General features: G+C 50.6%; 1 protein-coding gene across 1 annotated transcript in view; it reads right to left on the bottom strand.

Annotated features, from left to right (window-relative positions):
- SPOCK2 (SPARC (osteonectin), cwcv and kazal like domains proteoglycan 2) overlaps window positions 1-9,443 on the bottom strand; it is a 29,972-nt gene extending 20,529 nt beyond the window's left edge. Inside the window, exon 1 of the mRNA XM_035268039.3 lies at window positions 9,033-9,443. Within this exon, the coding sequence (XP_035123930.1) occupies window positions 9,033-9,221 (189 nt within the window). The 5' untranslated portion in view covers window positions 9,222-9,443. The remainder of the gene's footprint in view (window positions 1-9,032) is intronic.
- Between the last annotated feature and the right edge of the window lie 6,586 nt (window positions 9,444-16,029).

The raw sequence follows: 16,029 nt of genomic DNA, 5'->3' as shown, positions 1-16,029 counted from the left end.
TTCAGAAACCCGTTCGCATGACCCCTGGTTTGGCTGGTTTGGAGCTAACCCATCTCCAGCTTTGATCTCTGCAGCTCAGCTCAGTTGCCATGGAGATGGTGCCCACTACGCCAAGCTGGGGGAGATGGCAGAGAGCGCGCAGGCCTAGTCGGGCTTAGGGGGCACATGCTGGGTGTTTCCAAGTGCTGTTTACTTCCCGTCCTTTTAATTAGCACCCAAATCACCCGCTCACTTCACAGCTTGAATTAACCCAATCTCTCCCAGCTTCTCCATCTGGTGGGAAGCTTGGGACCCAGCAGCGAATCAGTAAAGAAGAGCAGCTCTCCAAACCCTGGCTTATGGGGTCAAGATCCATCTGCTTCTTTGCAGCACAGTGTGACAGGAAGCTCTCACCCCTGACACCCCTCACCACCAAGGACTCAGGGGCCTGCGCTCCTGCTTGCCCTTGCCACTGACTGCCAGCAAGTGAGTCACTCCCCTTGCTGGACTGGCTTCCTTGTCTGTAAAATAAGCATGACCTCAGCTGGGCGCGATGGCTCACGCCTGTAATCCCAGCACTTTAGGAGGCCGAAGTGGGCGGATCATGAGGTCGAGAGATCAAGACCATCCTGGCCAACATAGTGAAACCCCGTCTCTACTAAAAATACAAAAATTAGCTGGGCGTGGGGGTGCACGCCTGTAGTCCAGTTACTCAGGAGGCTGAGGCAGGAGAATCTCATGAACCCAGGAGGCAGAGGTTGCAGTGAGCCGAGATTGCACCACTGCACTCCAGCCTGGCAACAGAATGAGACTCCATTTCAAAATAAAAATAAGAATAAAAATAAGAATGACCACTTGCCTTTCCCTCTGAGCTGCAGATGAACCCAGGCAGTCATGCCTGCAGGAGCACTTCGTAAACTGTGAAGCTCTGTACTTTCAAAAGACACAAGACAGGATGCCTGAACCCTGGGTTCTTTGGCACACACCCGGGGATCCCGGGGCAGGGATAGGCAGAGGTGCTATAGGGTCTCAGGGTTACGGGGGGCCTCAGTATAGACATCTGCCATTGTCTCCACTTGAGGACACACAGCCAGAGGCATGGCGACAGGATGGAAGGAAGACAGTCATCATAAGATGGAACACACCACAACTTCTGTAACCCTGTTACTGCATTTCTTCATTTTTTAATAGATCAAGAATCTCTAAAAATGGAAGTGGGCCAGGCCTTGCTCAGCCTCTGAGAGGCCCTGTACCTGCCATTCTTTTGGCCTCATTCCTCAGGCAAGGGAGACTGAGATGGAGCCCAGTCCACTGAAGAATGCCCAGGACTGGGGAGAAACTTGCCTCTGTGGCCTCCTCCTGCCCTCCCTGGAAATAGCCACGGGGGCACAGAGAGAGGGACCCAGAAAAGAGCAAGCCGGGGTCCAGTGGGGACACCTGGGATCCTCCCGCGCTAAGGATTAACACCCCATCACACGCCGGGAGAGGGCACATGAGGGGCAGAGGGGCCAGTCTTTAAATTCTTGCGCCTGTCTCAGAGGGAGTGGCAGAAGCTGTGTTGGGCCTGGATAAACAGAAGGAGACAGGCATCCAGAAGACTCCGGCCTCCCACCTCCTCTGTCCTCAGAGGAATTTCCTTGGAGGGCAAAAATGTGCTTATCATCATTCCCTGCGTGCCAGAAGCCGGGCCTGGGCTCAGGTATGCCCACGCCAACACCCCAGCTGACGCCTGGGCCCTATCTCCCTGCTGGTCCAGTGGCATCTTGGTGGCTACCCTAGTCCTTGGTCTCTGCTCCAGGCAGTGGCCCCAAAAGTCCATAAAGGGCAGAGAATGGGGAGGGGGGGTGCAAGGGGGGTTGGGGCTGTGTTCTGAGCTGCCTCAGAACCTTGGCTTCCCTTGTGGAACATGGGAGTGGGGGTCAGAATTCAAGCCTCAGGGAGGTCTGAGGGAGACCCCAGGGCTAGAGCTGAGACACAGGCGTGGTGCAGGGAAGAGCCCCAGACCACAAGAGGAGCAGGGTTGCAGGTGCCTGCCCTTTCTCTGGGCCTGTTGCTTCACCTGTGAAATGTGGGGCTCAGTGCTTCTAAGCCTCCAGGATTCTGCTCCCCCCGTTCTTCCAAACTGAGAACTTGGAGGGAAGCAGAAAAGGAGCCTGAATGATTTCAGACTCTTGGCATCCTCTGCCCTGTGCCAGGGAACAATGGGTCAGGGAAGGAGTGAGCTGTTTGCATCTAAGCAGAGATAAGACACCGGCCAGGCCTTAAAGCAGCCTTGACCGATTGTCAGGTGTTGGGGAAGAGCAGGAGGGGGCAAGATGGACTGACCTAAGGAAGCTGCTCTCTACCCAAGGGAGCCCTGTGCCAACCACACATGTCTGATAGTGGCAGCTCACTCTGTGGGCATAAGAAGGTGTGAGAGTGGGGAAGAGGCTCAGAGCACTCGCTCCACCAGATAAAGTGGGAGACTGGGTGCAGCCAGGGACAGGCATGGAGGGCTGAAGGACAGGGACACCCGGGGGACAGTCGTCCTTCACTCTATCATTCACTCCCTCATCCCGCAAATGAATCATTGGAATTCAACGAGCTGGGGTTGTTGCTGTGTTTGTCCCAACCTTTTGGGGTTCAGGAAGAGGAAGAGATCTCCCCAAATCACTAGCACAGTCAGACCAGCGCCCCGGCCCCTCTTTACTTGCACCCACAACTCAAGTAGCTTGGAGAGGAAAAGGGAGGGTGCAGAGGACAAGCTGGATGAGATTCTATCTGGCTCTAACATGCCACAATGCACATGTTTATATTGAACACCTACTGTGTGCAAAATACCCCATGCAATGCTCTGGGGATGGGATGGTAAGGTACACAAGGCAGTCTGTTCCCAGACCCTGTCCTCAGGGGCTCACGCTGAGAGGAATGTGACAAACACACATTACAAATACCAGCAGGAGGGCTCTGAAGATACAGCCCGAAGTGTAAGTGATGCTAGGAGGTGGCTCCCACCCTGTGCCAAATGAGTTATGGCCAGTAAACCCTGCAGGAACCCCAAGGAAGGAGCCACACCTGCAACTGGATGCTGGCCAAGCCCTTGGGCAGTCAGAGGCTGACGCACTTCAAGAGCCACAGCCAGGCCGGCTCTGCACTCTGAAGCTGGACACACTGGTATCTAAACTCTGTATCCAGGCCTAGGCCTGGGCATACATTCCCCATCCACAACCTAGGAAGACCACATTGCTCCTGCAGCAGACATGCAGAGGTGGCATTGTGGGCTGCACGTTTGTGTCCCCCCAAACCCATATACTGAAACCCTGACCTCCAAAGGGAGTCACTTAGGAGGCGGGGCCTTGGGGGACCGATTCAGTTTAGATAAGCCATCAGGGTAGGGCCCTCGTGATGAGGCCAGGGTCCATATAAGAGGCTAGAGGCTGGCACGGTGGCTCAGGTCTGTCATTCTAGCACTTTGGGAGGCAGAGGCAGGTGGGTTGCTTGAGTCCAAGAGTTCAAGACCAGCCTGAGCGACATGGTGACATTTTTTGTAGTCACCGTCTTTAAAAAAAAATACAAAAATTAGCCAGGCATGGTAGCATGTGCCTGTGATCCCAGCTACTAGGGAGGCAGAGGTGGGAGGATCGCTTGAGTCCAGGAGGTGGCGGTTGCAGTGAGCCAAGATTGCGTCACTGCACTCCAACCTGGGGGACAGAGTGAGACCCTGTCTAAAAAAAAAAAAAAAAAAAAAGAGGCTACATAGAGCTGGCTCTCTTTCTCTGCCATGTGAGGATATAATGAGAAAACTAAGCAAGGAAGAGGGCCCTCATCAGACACCGAGTCTGCCAGCATCCTGATCTTGGACTTCCCGGCCTCCAGAACTGTGAGGGTAAAATACATCTCTGTTGTTTAAGCCACCCCATCTCTGGTACCTTGTTACAGCAGCCCACAAGACGACAGACGGCACCTGCATCCCAGCCTGGTGCTTGCCCCAAGATGCCATTAGGCCCCACTTCTCAGGTTTCTTGGTCTCCAGCTAATCTAGACCCTCCCCTGATCTGGTCACAGATACTCTCTCCAGAGGAAAAAGAAAATCTCTTCCATGTACCCACAGACTTCCCACCTAGCCTGTGGCGGTGGTGTGATAGGCTAGGCAGGGTATACCTGTACGAGGCCAGGCCACTGCCGGGCTCTTCCTGGAGTCACAGCATGCCAAAGCCTCTGTAGATGATTTGGTTTCACCTCTCCATTAAACCACCAGGAAAATCAAGGCCCAGAAAGGTGAAGTGGCTGTCCCAAGGTCACACAGCTAGTTCTGTCACTCTCTGGGAAGATGAGCAGAGTGCTCTCCCTGGCCCTTGGGGCTCAGGGTAGGACAGAGCTCTTCTGTGCTAGGACTTCTGACCTCCTGGAGAAGGCGAGGGGAGGGTCCTGGCTTCATGCTTTCAGGCTGCTGTAAGACTGGAGTAGCATACAACAGCCTCTCCAGGCAAAGAGGGCTCTTCTCTCCCTCTCTTATAAGGCTTGGCATCTCGCTGGGTGTTCAAGAGCCCCTCATTCTGCTGACACTCCTCCAGTTAGAAGTCAGGGTGGAGGGGAATCCAGGGAAAAGCCCACCCTCCCATCCTTAAACCCCAATTGTTGTTGTTGTTGTTCTGTTTTTTGTTGTTTTTTTTTTTAGTCATTTTATCTGGCAGAGGACCCAAACCCCAATTATGAAATCCATCCTGACCCACTTTTGGGTTCTTCTCATACACCCACACTCAACCTCAGAAATCAGCGCAGCGCATCCCCACATTCGCGCTAGTTTAGGTGTGTGGGGTGGGAAGAAGAGAAGGATGGTCAGGAGGGAGCCCCTTTGTGGCTACTTGCTTTCTTGGTGTTCCTAAACACACGAGACTCATATGTAGCCAGCAGGTAATAATATCCCCGGACCAGACCCCAGGATCACGATGAAGTCCCTGGGGTACAGGGGGCTCAGATCTGTAGTGAATGAGTGAGAGTGAATGTGTAGTAATGTCTTTCTCACAGGGACAGGCATGATGTCCTGGTGTCCTGAGGACCCATCTGGTGCGTTTTCCACAGGGGAGGAGTATGGTACCTACTCTGGAAGCTCTCCAGCCCTCTGACAAGGTATCTTCAGGCCTATGAGTCCTTTTCAGTTCCCTAGTCTGAAACCAAAGCTCGGTGGGGTTATGTGATGTGTCTGGCATCCTGGGGCCAGTCAGTGGCACAGCCCAAACCTGCACCCAGGCCAGAGCTGTCCCAGCACACTGCACCCCAGCTCCTCCTGGGTGGAGAGCTGCCTCTGGAGGGTTGCTAGGCTAGGGTGGGGAGCAAGCTATGGGCAGGCTGCTGGAGACGTTGGGGGCTTTGGTCCACCTTCCTCAGAGGTGCCACTTCTACTAGGGGCATCCTCGGAGACTCAGAGGACACGAGCCTTTGTTCTTAGACTTTATACTTCAGGGTAGACCCATCCTTCTCACGTTTGCTAAGGGCGAGGCCTAGAATTCCCTGAAAAGCAAAACTGAGTGAGATGTCTTGGATTCAAATCTCAGCTCTGCCTTTTACTAGCTATTTGACCTTTGAGTAAGTTACTTCTCTGACTTCTCTGTGCCTCAGTTTCTACAACCATAAAATGGTAGGCTGGAAAGAAACAATAACTATGTCCCAGGTCGTTGAGAGGCACAAGAAACCACTCGAATTAAAGTGCTTTCCATAGGGATTGGCAGACATGAATGCTCACTGCACCAGGGATTCAACTTATATGAACTGTGAGACTCCCGGGTGCCAAGCACTGTGCTAGACACTCATAAATATAATGAAAATTTCATGGAAGTGGAGTACAAAGTACAGAAGAGCTAAGAAGAAAGAGAACAGTTGGTTCTTTGTAGCCAAGCTCTGAGGAATCTGCCCTGAAGAATGCTGTGTAATGGGCCTGTCTCCTCCAAGTGTCCATCCCTCAAGGTCCTAGACCTGTTCCAAAGACCTGCATTAAATTCCACCCACTTGTGCAGGAAGTGAATTGGGAGGTAGAAACATCGGGGAGCAGGGCTTGGAAAAGCCCAGCACTGCCAGGGCAGGGCCCAATTAAATCTATGGGCTAGGGAGCCAGGTGGAGTCCACAACCTCCCCGCTCCTCTGCCAGGAATTCCCTCCTCCCTGGCAGCCAGGCACTCAGCATTAGAAGAGATCTACCCAGGCACAGGCTGTGAGAGCCCTGAGCCCACTGGAGGGGAGGATTACTCAGTTGGTAAATCCTGCCTTCCCTGTAATCCTGGTGCTCAGAGAGACGCTAAGCTGCACTCCCTCTCGACCAGCTCTGACCAATTCCAAACTGAAACAACTCCCCAAGTTTTCTTGCTCTTCTTCCTTCTCCTGATCCTTTCAACGTAATTCCCTCAACTTCCCCTTCCAGTTCCATCCACACTGTTTACTGAGGCATTTCCTTCCCAATCCCGTTCCCCAAGAGTATCCCATTCCTCCTGCTTGCCTCCACCCTACCAGGCAAATGGGGTGCCCTGTGCCATTTTGGGATTGATTATGAACAAGGTCCCATTTCAACCTAGCAACCCCTTAGGGGTTCAAATAAAATTCCCACCTCTCCTTTGAGGAACCAAGGAGCCTATTTTCCAAAGAGCTGGGCTGATGTAAATAGAAAGCCCATTGCTACCGGGCCCAGTTAGAGTGCCTTCAGCCCTTAGGGGGGAAGTGGGGCTTCTTCTGGCAGAAGAGGGATGAGTATCTAGTGCCAAGTGGGTCCCTGTGTACTGTCTGTGCACTGCAGAACTTCAGGGGGCACCATTCCTATTGTGATACCCCTAGAGTTATGCAATACAGTGGCTCTGAGCTAGCAGCCTCCTTCCTGCCTTTCTGCAGAGGCTGTCAACAGATCCCCAGGGCCAGGCCCTCCTGCCCAGCCTTCTTTGTCCTACTTCTCTCCCTGACCCTGTCCGCTGGCAGCCAGGGCCACCTTAAGTGGGGTTTTAGAGGACATCTGCCCTACAAAAGCCTGAGGCTACCAAAATCAACACACTCCCTAAAGCTTTCCGGTGAATCTTATACGGCAAGTCCTGAAGACTTTCAAATGTAGTGCCTTTCTTCTGATGAGCCTGGGAGGAAGGGGAAGTAGTTGGCACCAATACAGGGAGACAGGTGGGCAGCCCAGTGCCATGGGGTCAAGCAGTAAATCATTTATTCTCACCCACCGAGCTGGCTATTGGAAGCAGGTGGAAGAAGGGAAGTGGGGAGGGATCTTTTATTTTTAAATCTTTCCTGTTCTGATTAAGCATTTCTTTTCCCTCTGACCTTCACTGGTCCCATTTTGGCAGATCAAACAGCCAGCGAGTCAGAGGGAGGCCTAGGCCAGTGACACATGGATTCCGGGTGGGCCAGCCTGCTACCGCCTCCTCGCTGCTATGGCCGGGCTGCTTCCCAGGCAGCGGCAGGAGACTGCGGCTCATCTGCGCCAGGCCTGCAGGTGCCTCGGGAAGCCCTCGCGGGGCTCCAGGCTCCTGCGGCTGGATGGGTCGCGAGTGGGGCGAAGGCGGAGATGAGCAGCCCATCGGGGGCCCCCGGCCACTCAGCCTGGAGACTTGGCTACCCGTGGTTCCTGCTGTTCCTCCGTGAATTACAACCTGCCAGTTTGACTTTGGGGAGAAACAGTCACTTGTCTGAGGATAACAAAAAGATCCAAATCTCTGCCTCTTCCCATCATTTGGCTGGATAGCCTAGGAAGCATGTGTGTTTTAAACAAATTTCCAAGGAACTTGTGGATGCACACAGTTTAAGAGAAAACGGGAACGGTCGTGGTGTGGCCTGCATTATACTGGGTGGGTCCGACAAGGGAATCTGGGGAAGGAGGAGGAAGGACCGGGGTCCTAGAAGAGGTTTCCTGGGGTCAGGGCGGAGGTGAGCACCAGGTCGCCAGGAGCAGCCAGCATCGCCTCTAGCGCATCCGGCCCCATCCCCCACAGCATCCCCAACATTCTCGGGGTCCAGCCACACCCTCCACCAGCTCTGCCTCACCCCTGCTTCCCCAGTCCCCAACCCGGACAGGCCGGGAGGAAGAAGCTGGCCCCTGCCGGGCCGCCGCCTGCGACTTCCCCTCTGATCCACAGGTGCCGGTAAACAAAGTGCCGCAGCCGCCGCTCTCCACCCCCCGCCCCCACCTCGTAGAGTTTGGCTCAAGGTTACGCTGGAGTTCGGGCGGTGCCCGCCGGGGGGCCCCCAGACCCAGCTTCTGGGCTCTCCCCGGCTTCTCAAGCCCACCGGGTCGGGTGCCTTCTTCCGGCTCCGAGCTGCTCCCCTCGCTCCGGGCTGGGTTTCCCCCTGAAAGGTTGGTCTGGGAAAACCCACCTGGGTCCTCGAGCTCCCCTCTGCACGGGGACCCCAGCCCTGGCTCCAGTGGCCACCCTGGGGCGGCCTCGGGCATCTTCTCCCCGTCGCTGCCCGCCCCCACCCCTCCGCGCCCCGTAAGGACACGCCTTCCACCATCTCGCCTAGGAGGGTTGCTGGGACCCCCCGACCCAGAGCCCCGGCCACGCTCCAGTCCCCTGCTGTTCTCCTGCAAAGCCCACGGTGGGAACGGAGGGCACCGCGCGAGCCGATGCCACCCTCCCCGCCGGCCCCACCCAGACCTGCCGGTGCTGCAGTGCCCCGTATGTGCAGCCTGCAGCAATCCCGCGGCTGGGGCAGGCCCGGGGGCGGCTCGCACAGGGTAGCGGGGGAGCGGATCGGGGGTCCAGCCGCAGCCGGAGTCCGGATACCGCCCTGCGCCCCCACCCCTTCCCGCTCCCGGAGCGCAGGGGAGACCCCGAAGCGCGCGCCCCCGAGCGTCGGGCGGGTGTGGGCTGGGGTCATGGGGCTGGGGGTCCCAGGGCCGCCGGCCCGGGCCGCAGGGACAGGGGAGGGGCACTGGGCTGTGCTCTCCACCGTGCTGTTTACTCTCCGGGTAATTAGCTGGCCGGGCTGCGGAGCCTCGGACTGCGATGTTTGGCAGCCTCTCTCGCAGACCCCGGAGCTTCCTCCCCGAACCGCAACCCGGGGCCTCTGCCCTGGCAGCCCTGCGGACTTACGTCTCGGAAGCGGTTCCAGTGCTTAATCTTGCCGCTGTATTGCGAGATGGACGACAGCCATTGCTCGTCCTCCATGAAATTGCCGGGGGTCTCACCCTCCTTCAGCCCCTTGGCGTCGCCTTCAGCCAGGGCTGCCGCAGCGAGGAGCAGCAGTGGCAGCACCAGCCGCCCGCAGCCCGGGGCGCACATCGTGGTCCGGGTTCGAACTGGGGGGTCCTGACTTCTGCAGTATTTTAATGTCCTTTCTCCCACCCTGCTGCTGGAGAAGCGCACGCGGCTGTCCTCAACCCTCCTCCCGCGGTCTGCCTCTGGTGACTGACGGAGAGTGGGTCGCCGCTGAAATGTGACCTGGTTAGGAGATGCACTTGTCTGAAAAAGCCCAGCACTGGCCGCGGAGAGGGAGAGAGAATCAGAGAGGCTGCGCCAGCAGGGGCTGTAACTGTAGCATCAGCATCACGTTTGACATCATCATACCTGGTTTAAAAAAAAAGAGAGAGAGAGTGGGTAGATTTCAAAGGGAAGCGCTCGCTGGATGAGAGCGCCAAACGCCAGCCAGCCGCAGCGGGGCCCAGCCCAGCATGGCACACAGGGAGTTCAGACCAGGAAATCAGAATCCCGAGATGTCCCTGAGTTCGCTCCAAGGATGGAGAGCACAAAGGGCCCCAGGATCTCCCTGGGGAAGATGGGATGGGGAAGAGGGCGCAAAACTCTCCGGTTACAAAGCCAGGCAGGCTCAGGTGTCAGAAAGGGAATTTGGCCAGACACTGTTTTTCCCCCCTTGCCTCCCACCCAGAGGGGCCTGCGCCACAGCCCTGACAGCTGGCTTCCTGCGAGTTATAGCTCTACCGTAATGGGTGGCTTCGTTAAGACAAAAGCCGTATAACAACTGGCTGCTCAGCACCATTGCTCCCCAGCGGCTCCACGTTTAGCAAGGCAAGGCCTCAGCACTGAGTGGCTGGTGAAATAGAGGCAGATGTCCTCCTCCCCAAGCAGCTGTTTAGGGGCTGTCACCCCTTTTGTTAGCTCTTCTAGGACAACCCTAAAAGGCAAATGTCTGACCATTTCATCTGCCTTGGAGGCTGCAAATTTGAAAAAGGCGTATTTACTTATGGTTTTTTGACTTCAAGTTAGTTTGAATAAGCCACTGGGGAACCGCGAAGGGGGGTGTGTGTGTGTAGGGGGGGAGTGCTGGTTTTGTTTGAGGTGTTTCTGGTTTTGTTAAAATCATGACCCTTCTTATTGCCTGTAGATTTAAATGTTGGCATGCCAGTGGGTAAGGCTGGAGGCTGGCCACAGTCCCAGGATCACAGCAGAAATGGGGAGAGGTTTACATTTCAAATACGTTAAAGAGGAAAGAGGTCATCTGATGAGACAAAACGTAGTGAACTTTTGGGACCCAAGCCCTAGATTGTGTTTTTATAAAAATAAAAAAATAAATAAACTTAGCTGCTGTGATCTAAAACAATAAAATTTAAAAGGCAATGATCTTATAAACATGATCTTAATTAGTAGGAAAAAACACAGCTGACAAGGTTCCTTGTCACCCTGAATCGGGCCTGTCTGGGAACTCTGAATGCCTCAGTGGCTCAGGCTTGAGTCCCGCTGGGAAAACAGAAAACAATAGCTCCCTTTCCGTGTTTTCTTGTTCCCTTTGCTGTTGGATTTAGTGGTGGCGCTGCAGTGAGGCCCTGGCCATTGGCATCTTCATCTCACAGCAATAAAGCATTCTTCCTGGGTGTGTCCTGGTGCTGTACAGTGAGAGAGCACGGCTTGCTGTCATGGAGACTGGGGATCATATCCCATGGGTTTACTGGCTGAATGCTTGAGCAATTACCTATTTTCTATCTAAAATTAATGGTAATACCACCATTAAAATTGCTGTAAAACAAAAGCAAAATTACATACTAAGTATCTGGACATAATGGGCATTTTTTAAAAAGTTAACCTTCCCTCTGATTGGGAAGACAAGGCTATGGTGTCCCGTAGTTCTGAAGATTTACCAAAATTTGCCATCTTTTCCACCATCTCAGTCCTACAGTCCTAGGTTTTTTTTTGTTTGTTGGTTTCTTGTTTTTAGCAAAGCTAACTATTTATCTCTAAGGCACTGAGGAGACAGGTACCAGATACCATAGCTCTCCCATTCCTGTTATATCTTAGGGGCTTCTAGAGTTACCAAAGTTGCTGAATAGAGTTTAGAAAGGTGCTGTCAAGATGCCCATCAATGACAATAGCTGTCTCCAGACTCTGGGGGTTAAAATGGCTCCCACAGTTCCAGGTAGCTTCCCCAGTGGGATTTGCCTTTCTGTAGCACCTTCAGGCTGGATCAATACTAGCCCTGTGTCGAAAGCTAATCAACAACAGTTCAGTCCCATTAGTTAAGCCAATAGTAATGCTATTTAGGAAGAAGAACCCAAATTTCCAGATGACTGGTGTAAAAGTTGTAGGAAATGGCCCATAGTTTTAGTTTAAAAAGAGGGGAAAAAAAAGGGCCAGGTGTGCTGACTCACACCTGTAATCTCAGCACTTTAGGAGGCCAAGAGGCAGGAGGATGGCTTGAGCCTAGGAGCTCCAGACCAGCTCGAGCAACACAGCAAGATCCTATCTTTATACAAAATGAAAAAAAAATTAGCCAGGCTGCACGTGCCTGCGGTTCCAGTTACTCAGAGGCTGATGCAAAGAGGATGCTTGAGCCTGGGAGTTCAAGGCTGCACTGAACTAGGATCGTGCCACTGCACTCCAGCTGGAGAAACAGAGTGAGACTCTCAAAAGAAAACAAAAAAGAATAAAAAGAAAAGGTTTTCCTTTTTATTCTTTTTTAGACAGAGTCTCGCTCTGTCACCCATGCTGGAGTACAGCGGCACAATCTCGGCTCACTGAAACCTCTGCCTCCCAAGTTCAAGTGATTCTCCTGCCTCGGCCTCCCAAAGTGCTGGGATTACAGGCATGAGCCACCACACCCAGCCTGGTTTTCCTAATTTTTATAAGAATTACTGGCAGGTCAGCCTTTTCAAAACAATGGCCCCAAACATGAGGAGCCTCTAGGTATATGTGTTGAGTGGTACATATATTTTACACATTTTTCTGTTTGCACTTAATATTTAGCAATTATAAAATGGAGAAAGAGAAACTTTAGTTTTCTAGTAAGAAACCCAAATTGAATACATCTTAAAACCCATTTAATTCCATTTCTAGATGACCCTACAAGCACAAAAACATAAATGCACAAAGATGACTGAATCCAGGATTGTTCATAATAGCCCAACCTGGAAACCAGCTAAATGTCCATTAGCCAGGAACTACCTAGTTAAAGGATAAAACATACCTGTAACAGACTAGTGTGCAGACATTAAAAATAATGATGTAGACCTGTATCCATTAAAACCAATGTGATCCACTATGTATTGCTGGGTGAGAAAAGCTCGTTATACAAGATCATATATAATAGGATCCCATTTGGAAGTGTAGTATTGTGGCTATTCTCCAACTTTCTGGAATCTGGAGCCCTTAACACTAAAAAAATTACTGAAGACCCCAAAGAACTTTTGTTTATTTTAGTTATATATTTATATATACCCATACATATATACTTACTGTATTTGAAAATCGAACTAAGAATTTAAACATTTTAAAATAAGAAGGTACCCATTTCATATTTAACAGAATAGTTTATGAAAAACAACTGTCTCTACCCCTCCCCCCAGTTAGTAAGAGAGTGGCACTGTTTTACATTTTTACATATCTCTTTACTGTCTGGCTCAGAAGAAGATGGGCAGAGTCTCACATAAGCTTCTGCATTACAGGAAGTGTATCTGTCACTGAGGCTGCCGTAACAAAGTACCACGGACTGGGTGGCTTCAACAACAGACAATTATTTTCTCACAGTTCTGGAGTCTTGGGGTTTAAGATCAAGCTGTTGGTAGGTTTGGTTTCTCCTGAGCCCTCGCTTCTCGGCTTGCAGGATGGCTGCCTTCCTGCTGTGTCCTCAGTGTGTCCAAATTCGCTCTTCTTGTAAAGACACCAGACGGACTGGATTAGGGCTGACCCTAACAGCCTCATTTTAACCTAATCACCCCAGTAAAAGCCCAATCCCCAAATAAACAGTCACATTCCGAGGTACTAGGAGTTAGAGATTCGACATGTAGATTTGGGTGGTCATGACTCAGCCCACAGCAGCAGGTACAAATGAAAATAGCTAGTAAGAGCACAGTAGAAGCACTCACAGCAAACTGAGTTAATCTCTGAAAATACATATATTTATACCCTAAACCTACAAATTTACAATATTCTAGAACACAAATGTACACACTCACACATTCCACTAACCATCAGGGTGATGTCACCATGTCACAGAGCCTCTGGAAAACTCCACTGAACACTCATGAGAGAATGAGTTAAAAAGGCACATAGCACCTTAGTATTTGTATGAAAACAGTTTGGACCTCCTCGTAGACATCCCCTAAAAGGTTCCTGGGGACTCCTAGAAGTCCAAAGGCCACACTGAGAGCTGCTGGTATAAGCTTTATGACTTAAGGCAATTTTTTTTTTTTTGAGACAGGGTCTCACTATCACCTAGGCTGGAATGCAGTGATGTGAGCATGGCTCACTGCAGCCTTGCCCTCCTGGGCTCAACTGATCCCACTTCGGCCTTTGAAGTGGCTGGAAATAGAGTCGCATGCCACCATGCCTGGCTGATTTTCTTTTGTAGAGACAGGGTGTCACCATGTTGCCCAGGCTGGTGTTGAACTCCTGGGCTTAAGTGATCCTCTTGCCTCCCTAAAGCGCTGGGATTACAGGTGTGAGCCACTGCCTCCAACTTTAAGAAAAATTCATTTACCTTGTTAAGTCTCAGTTTGTAAAATGAGGATAATAATACCTACTTAAGTGGGCTGTTGAAAAGATGTAAAAATAAATGACAAATGTGAGCACTCCACTAATATTAGCTGTTATTTGTGAAAAATTTCTTAACTTCTCACATTTGATATATGTTTAAATGTACAGGGAGTAATTTATTATTTATTCATTTTTTTATAGAGACGGGGTCTTGCTAGTTTGCCCATGCTGGTCTTGAACTCCTGGGTTCAAGTGAACCTCTGGTTTCAGCCTCCCATTTGAATTGAAGTATAACACACACTGACAAAAGCACAAAGCATAAGCTTGATGATTTTTCACAAAGTAAACTTGTCTTTGTTTAAAGGACATTTTACCAAAAAAAAAAAAAAAAAGCTTTTAATAAAAACCGTAACAGCAGCCACTTTCCTCACTTCTAGCAGCATGGGCTTGAACATTCATGCTCCCTGTGGTATCAAGATGGAAGCCGACAGGTGGATACTCCACCGACTCAACTCAATACACCTCTAGTGCCGCTGGGTTCCCCTGAGCTCAGGGACAGAAGCTCCAGCACAGTGCAAGGGCACACCGGAACCAAATCTGAATTATTACGATGCTGGATTCTACTCAATGCCCAGTTTAGGAAAATCTAGAGCTCACTTTAAAAATAATCATTGTAAGTAACATTTATAATGTGTCTAAAGTAAAAATTACTCTCCATAACAAAGTTCCATGTATAACAATTCACAAATCCTGTGAAATAGCAAGTGAGAGATTTTTTTCCCTCTTCCTCTTAAAGGAATTGAGGGTGAAGTCAGTGCCTCAAAAGCTGGCTGAGCAGTGTTAGGTACAATGAACTATTTCAGTGTAGAATGAATTACAAAATGGTAACATGAAGGAAGGTTTGATTGCAAGCACAGCAGCAGCAAGTCCTCCAACATTTACCCCATTATCATCTGGTGAGAGGAAGTCTGCATCTAGAAAAATTCTTTTCTAACCCTAGCTCTAACCCTTTTAATGTTGTTACTCTCTACCATTTTGCTTTCTCATGAAAGTTCACATCGAAACTATCTGTTTACTCCCTCTTCCACAACAGCAATGAAAACTGTATTTCCTACGAGCTACGCTGTCCCCAAAACTGGAATACAGACTTCATGAATTTTTTTTTTTTTTTTTTTAAGACAGAGTCTCACTCTGTAGCTCAGGCTGGAGTTCAGTGGTGCAATCTCAGCTCACTGCAACGTCCACCTCCTGGGTTCTGGTTCAAGCAATTTTCCTGCCTCAGCCTCCCAAGTAGCTGGGATTACAGACACGTGCCACCACACCCAGCTAATTTTTATGTATTTTTTTGTATTTTTCGTAGAGATGGGGTTTCACTGTGCTGGCCAGGCTGATCTTGAACTCCTGATCCTGTGATCCACCCACCTCAGCCTCCCAAAGTGCTGGGATTACTGATCTGAGCTACTGTGCCCAGCCCAAAGAACATTTTAACTCTGTCTATCACAGCATGTGAACGAAAAGGAAAAATTTAAAAAATTTTTAATTTAAAAAAGTTCCAATTCTACCAATATCTACCAACTTACAAAACTAACTCTAGAGAACACAAAAATACAAAAGTGCACATTCCATGAACCCCTGAGTGATGACGCTGTCCCGTCACGGAGACTCTGGAAAACCCTACTGTACAACTTGTGAGAGAATGAGAGGGAAAAAGGCAAACAACTTGCGAAGAATTACTTAAGTCTTATTAGGGAAGAGTAATCACTAAATTCTCAATAACACAATTTCCACTTCTATTTACAATTTGGTATTTGGGCCCTGTGTGGTGGCTCACACCTGTAATCCTAACACTTTGGGAGGCCAAAGTGGGAGGATGGCTTGAGCCCAGGAGTTTGAGGTCTGCCTGGGCAACACAGTGAAATCCCATCTCCACAAAAAAAAATTTTTTTAAGTAGCCAGACATGGTGGTGCCCACCTTTAGTCCCAGCTACTCGGTAGGCTGAGGTCAGAGGACAGCTTGAGCCCAGGAGGTCAAGGCTGCAGTGAGCTGTGATTGTGCCACTGCACTCCAGAGAGGGTGACAGAGTGAGACCCTGTATCCAAAAAAAAAAAAAAAAAAAATAGTATTCAATATACAGAGCTAAATTTTCCAAAGACAAAACTTAAAAAA

Source organism: Callithrix jacchus, chromosome 12 (assembly GCF_049354715.1).
Source record: "Callithrix jacchus isolate 240 chromosome 12, calJac240_pri, whole genome shotgun sequence".
Lineage (NCBI taxonomy): Eukaryota > Metazoa > Chordata > Mammalia > Primates > Cebidae > Callithrix > Callithrix jacchus.
Note: the sequence above shows the minus strand (reverse complement) of the source record. Positions and strands in the feature narration are given on the sequence as shown.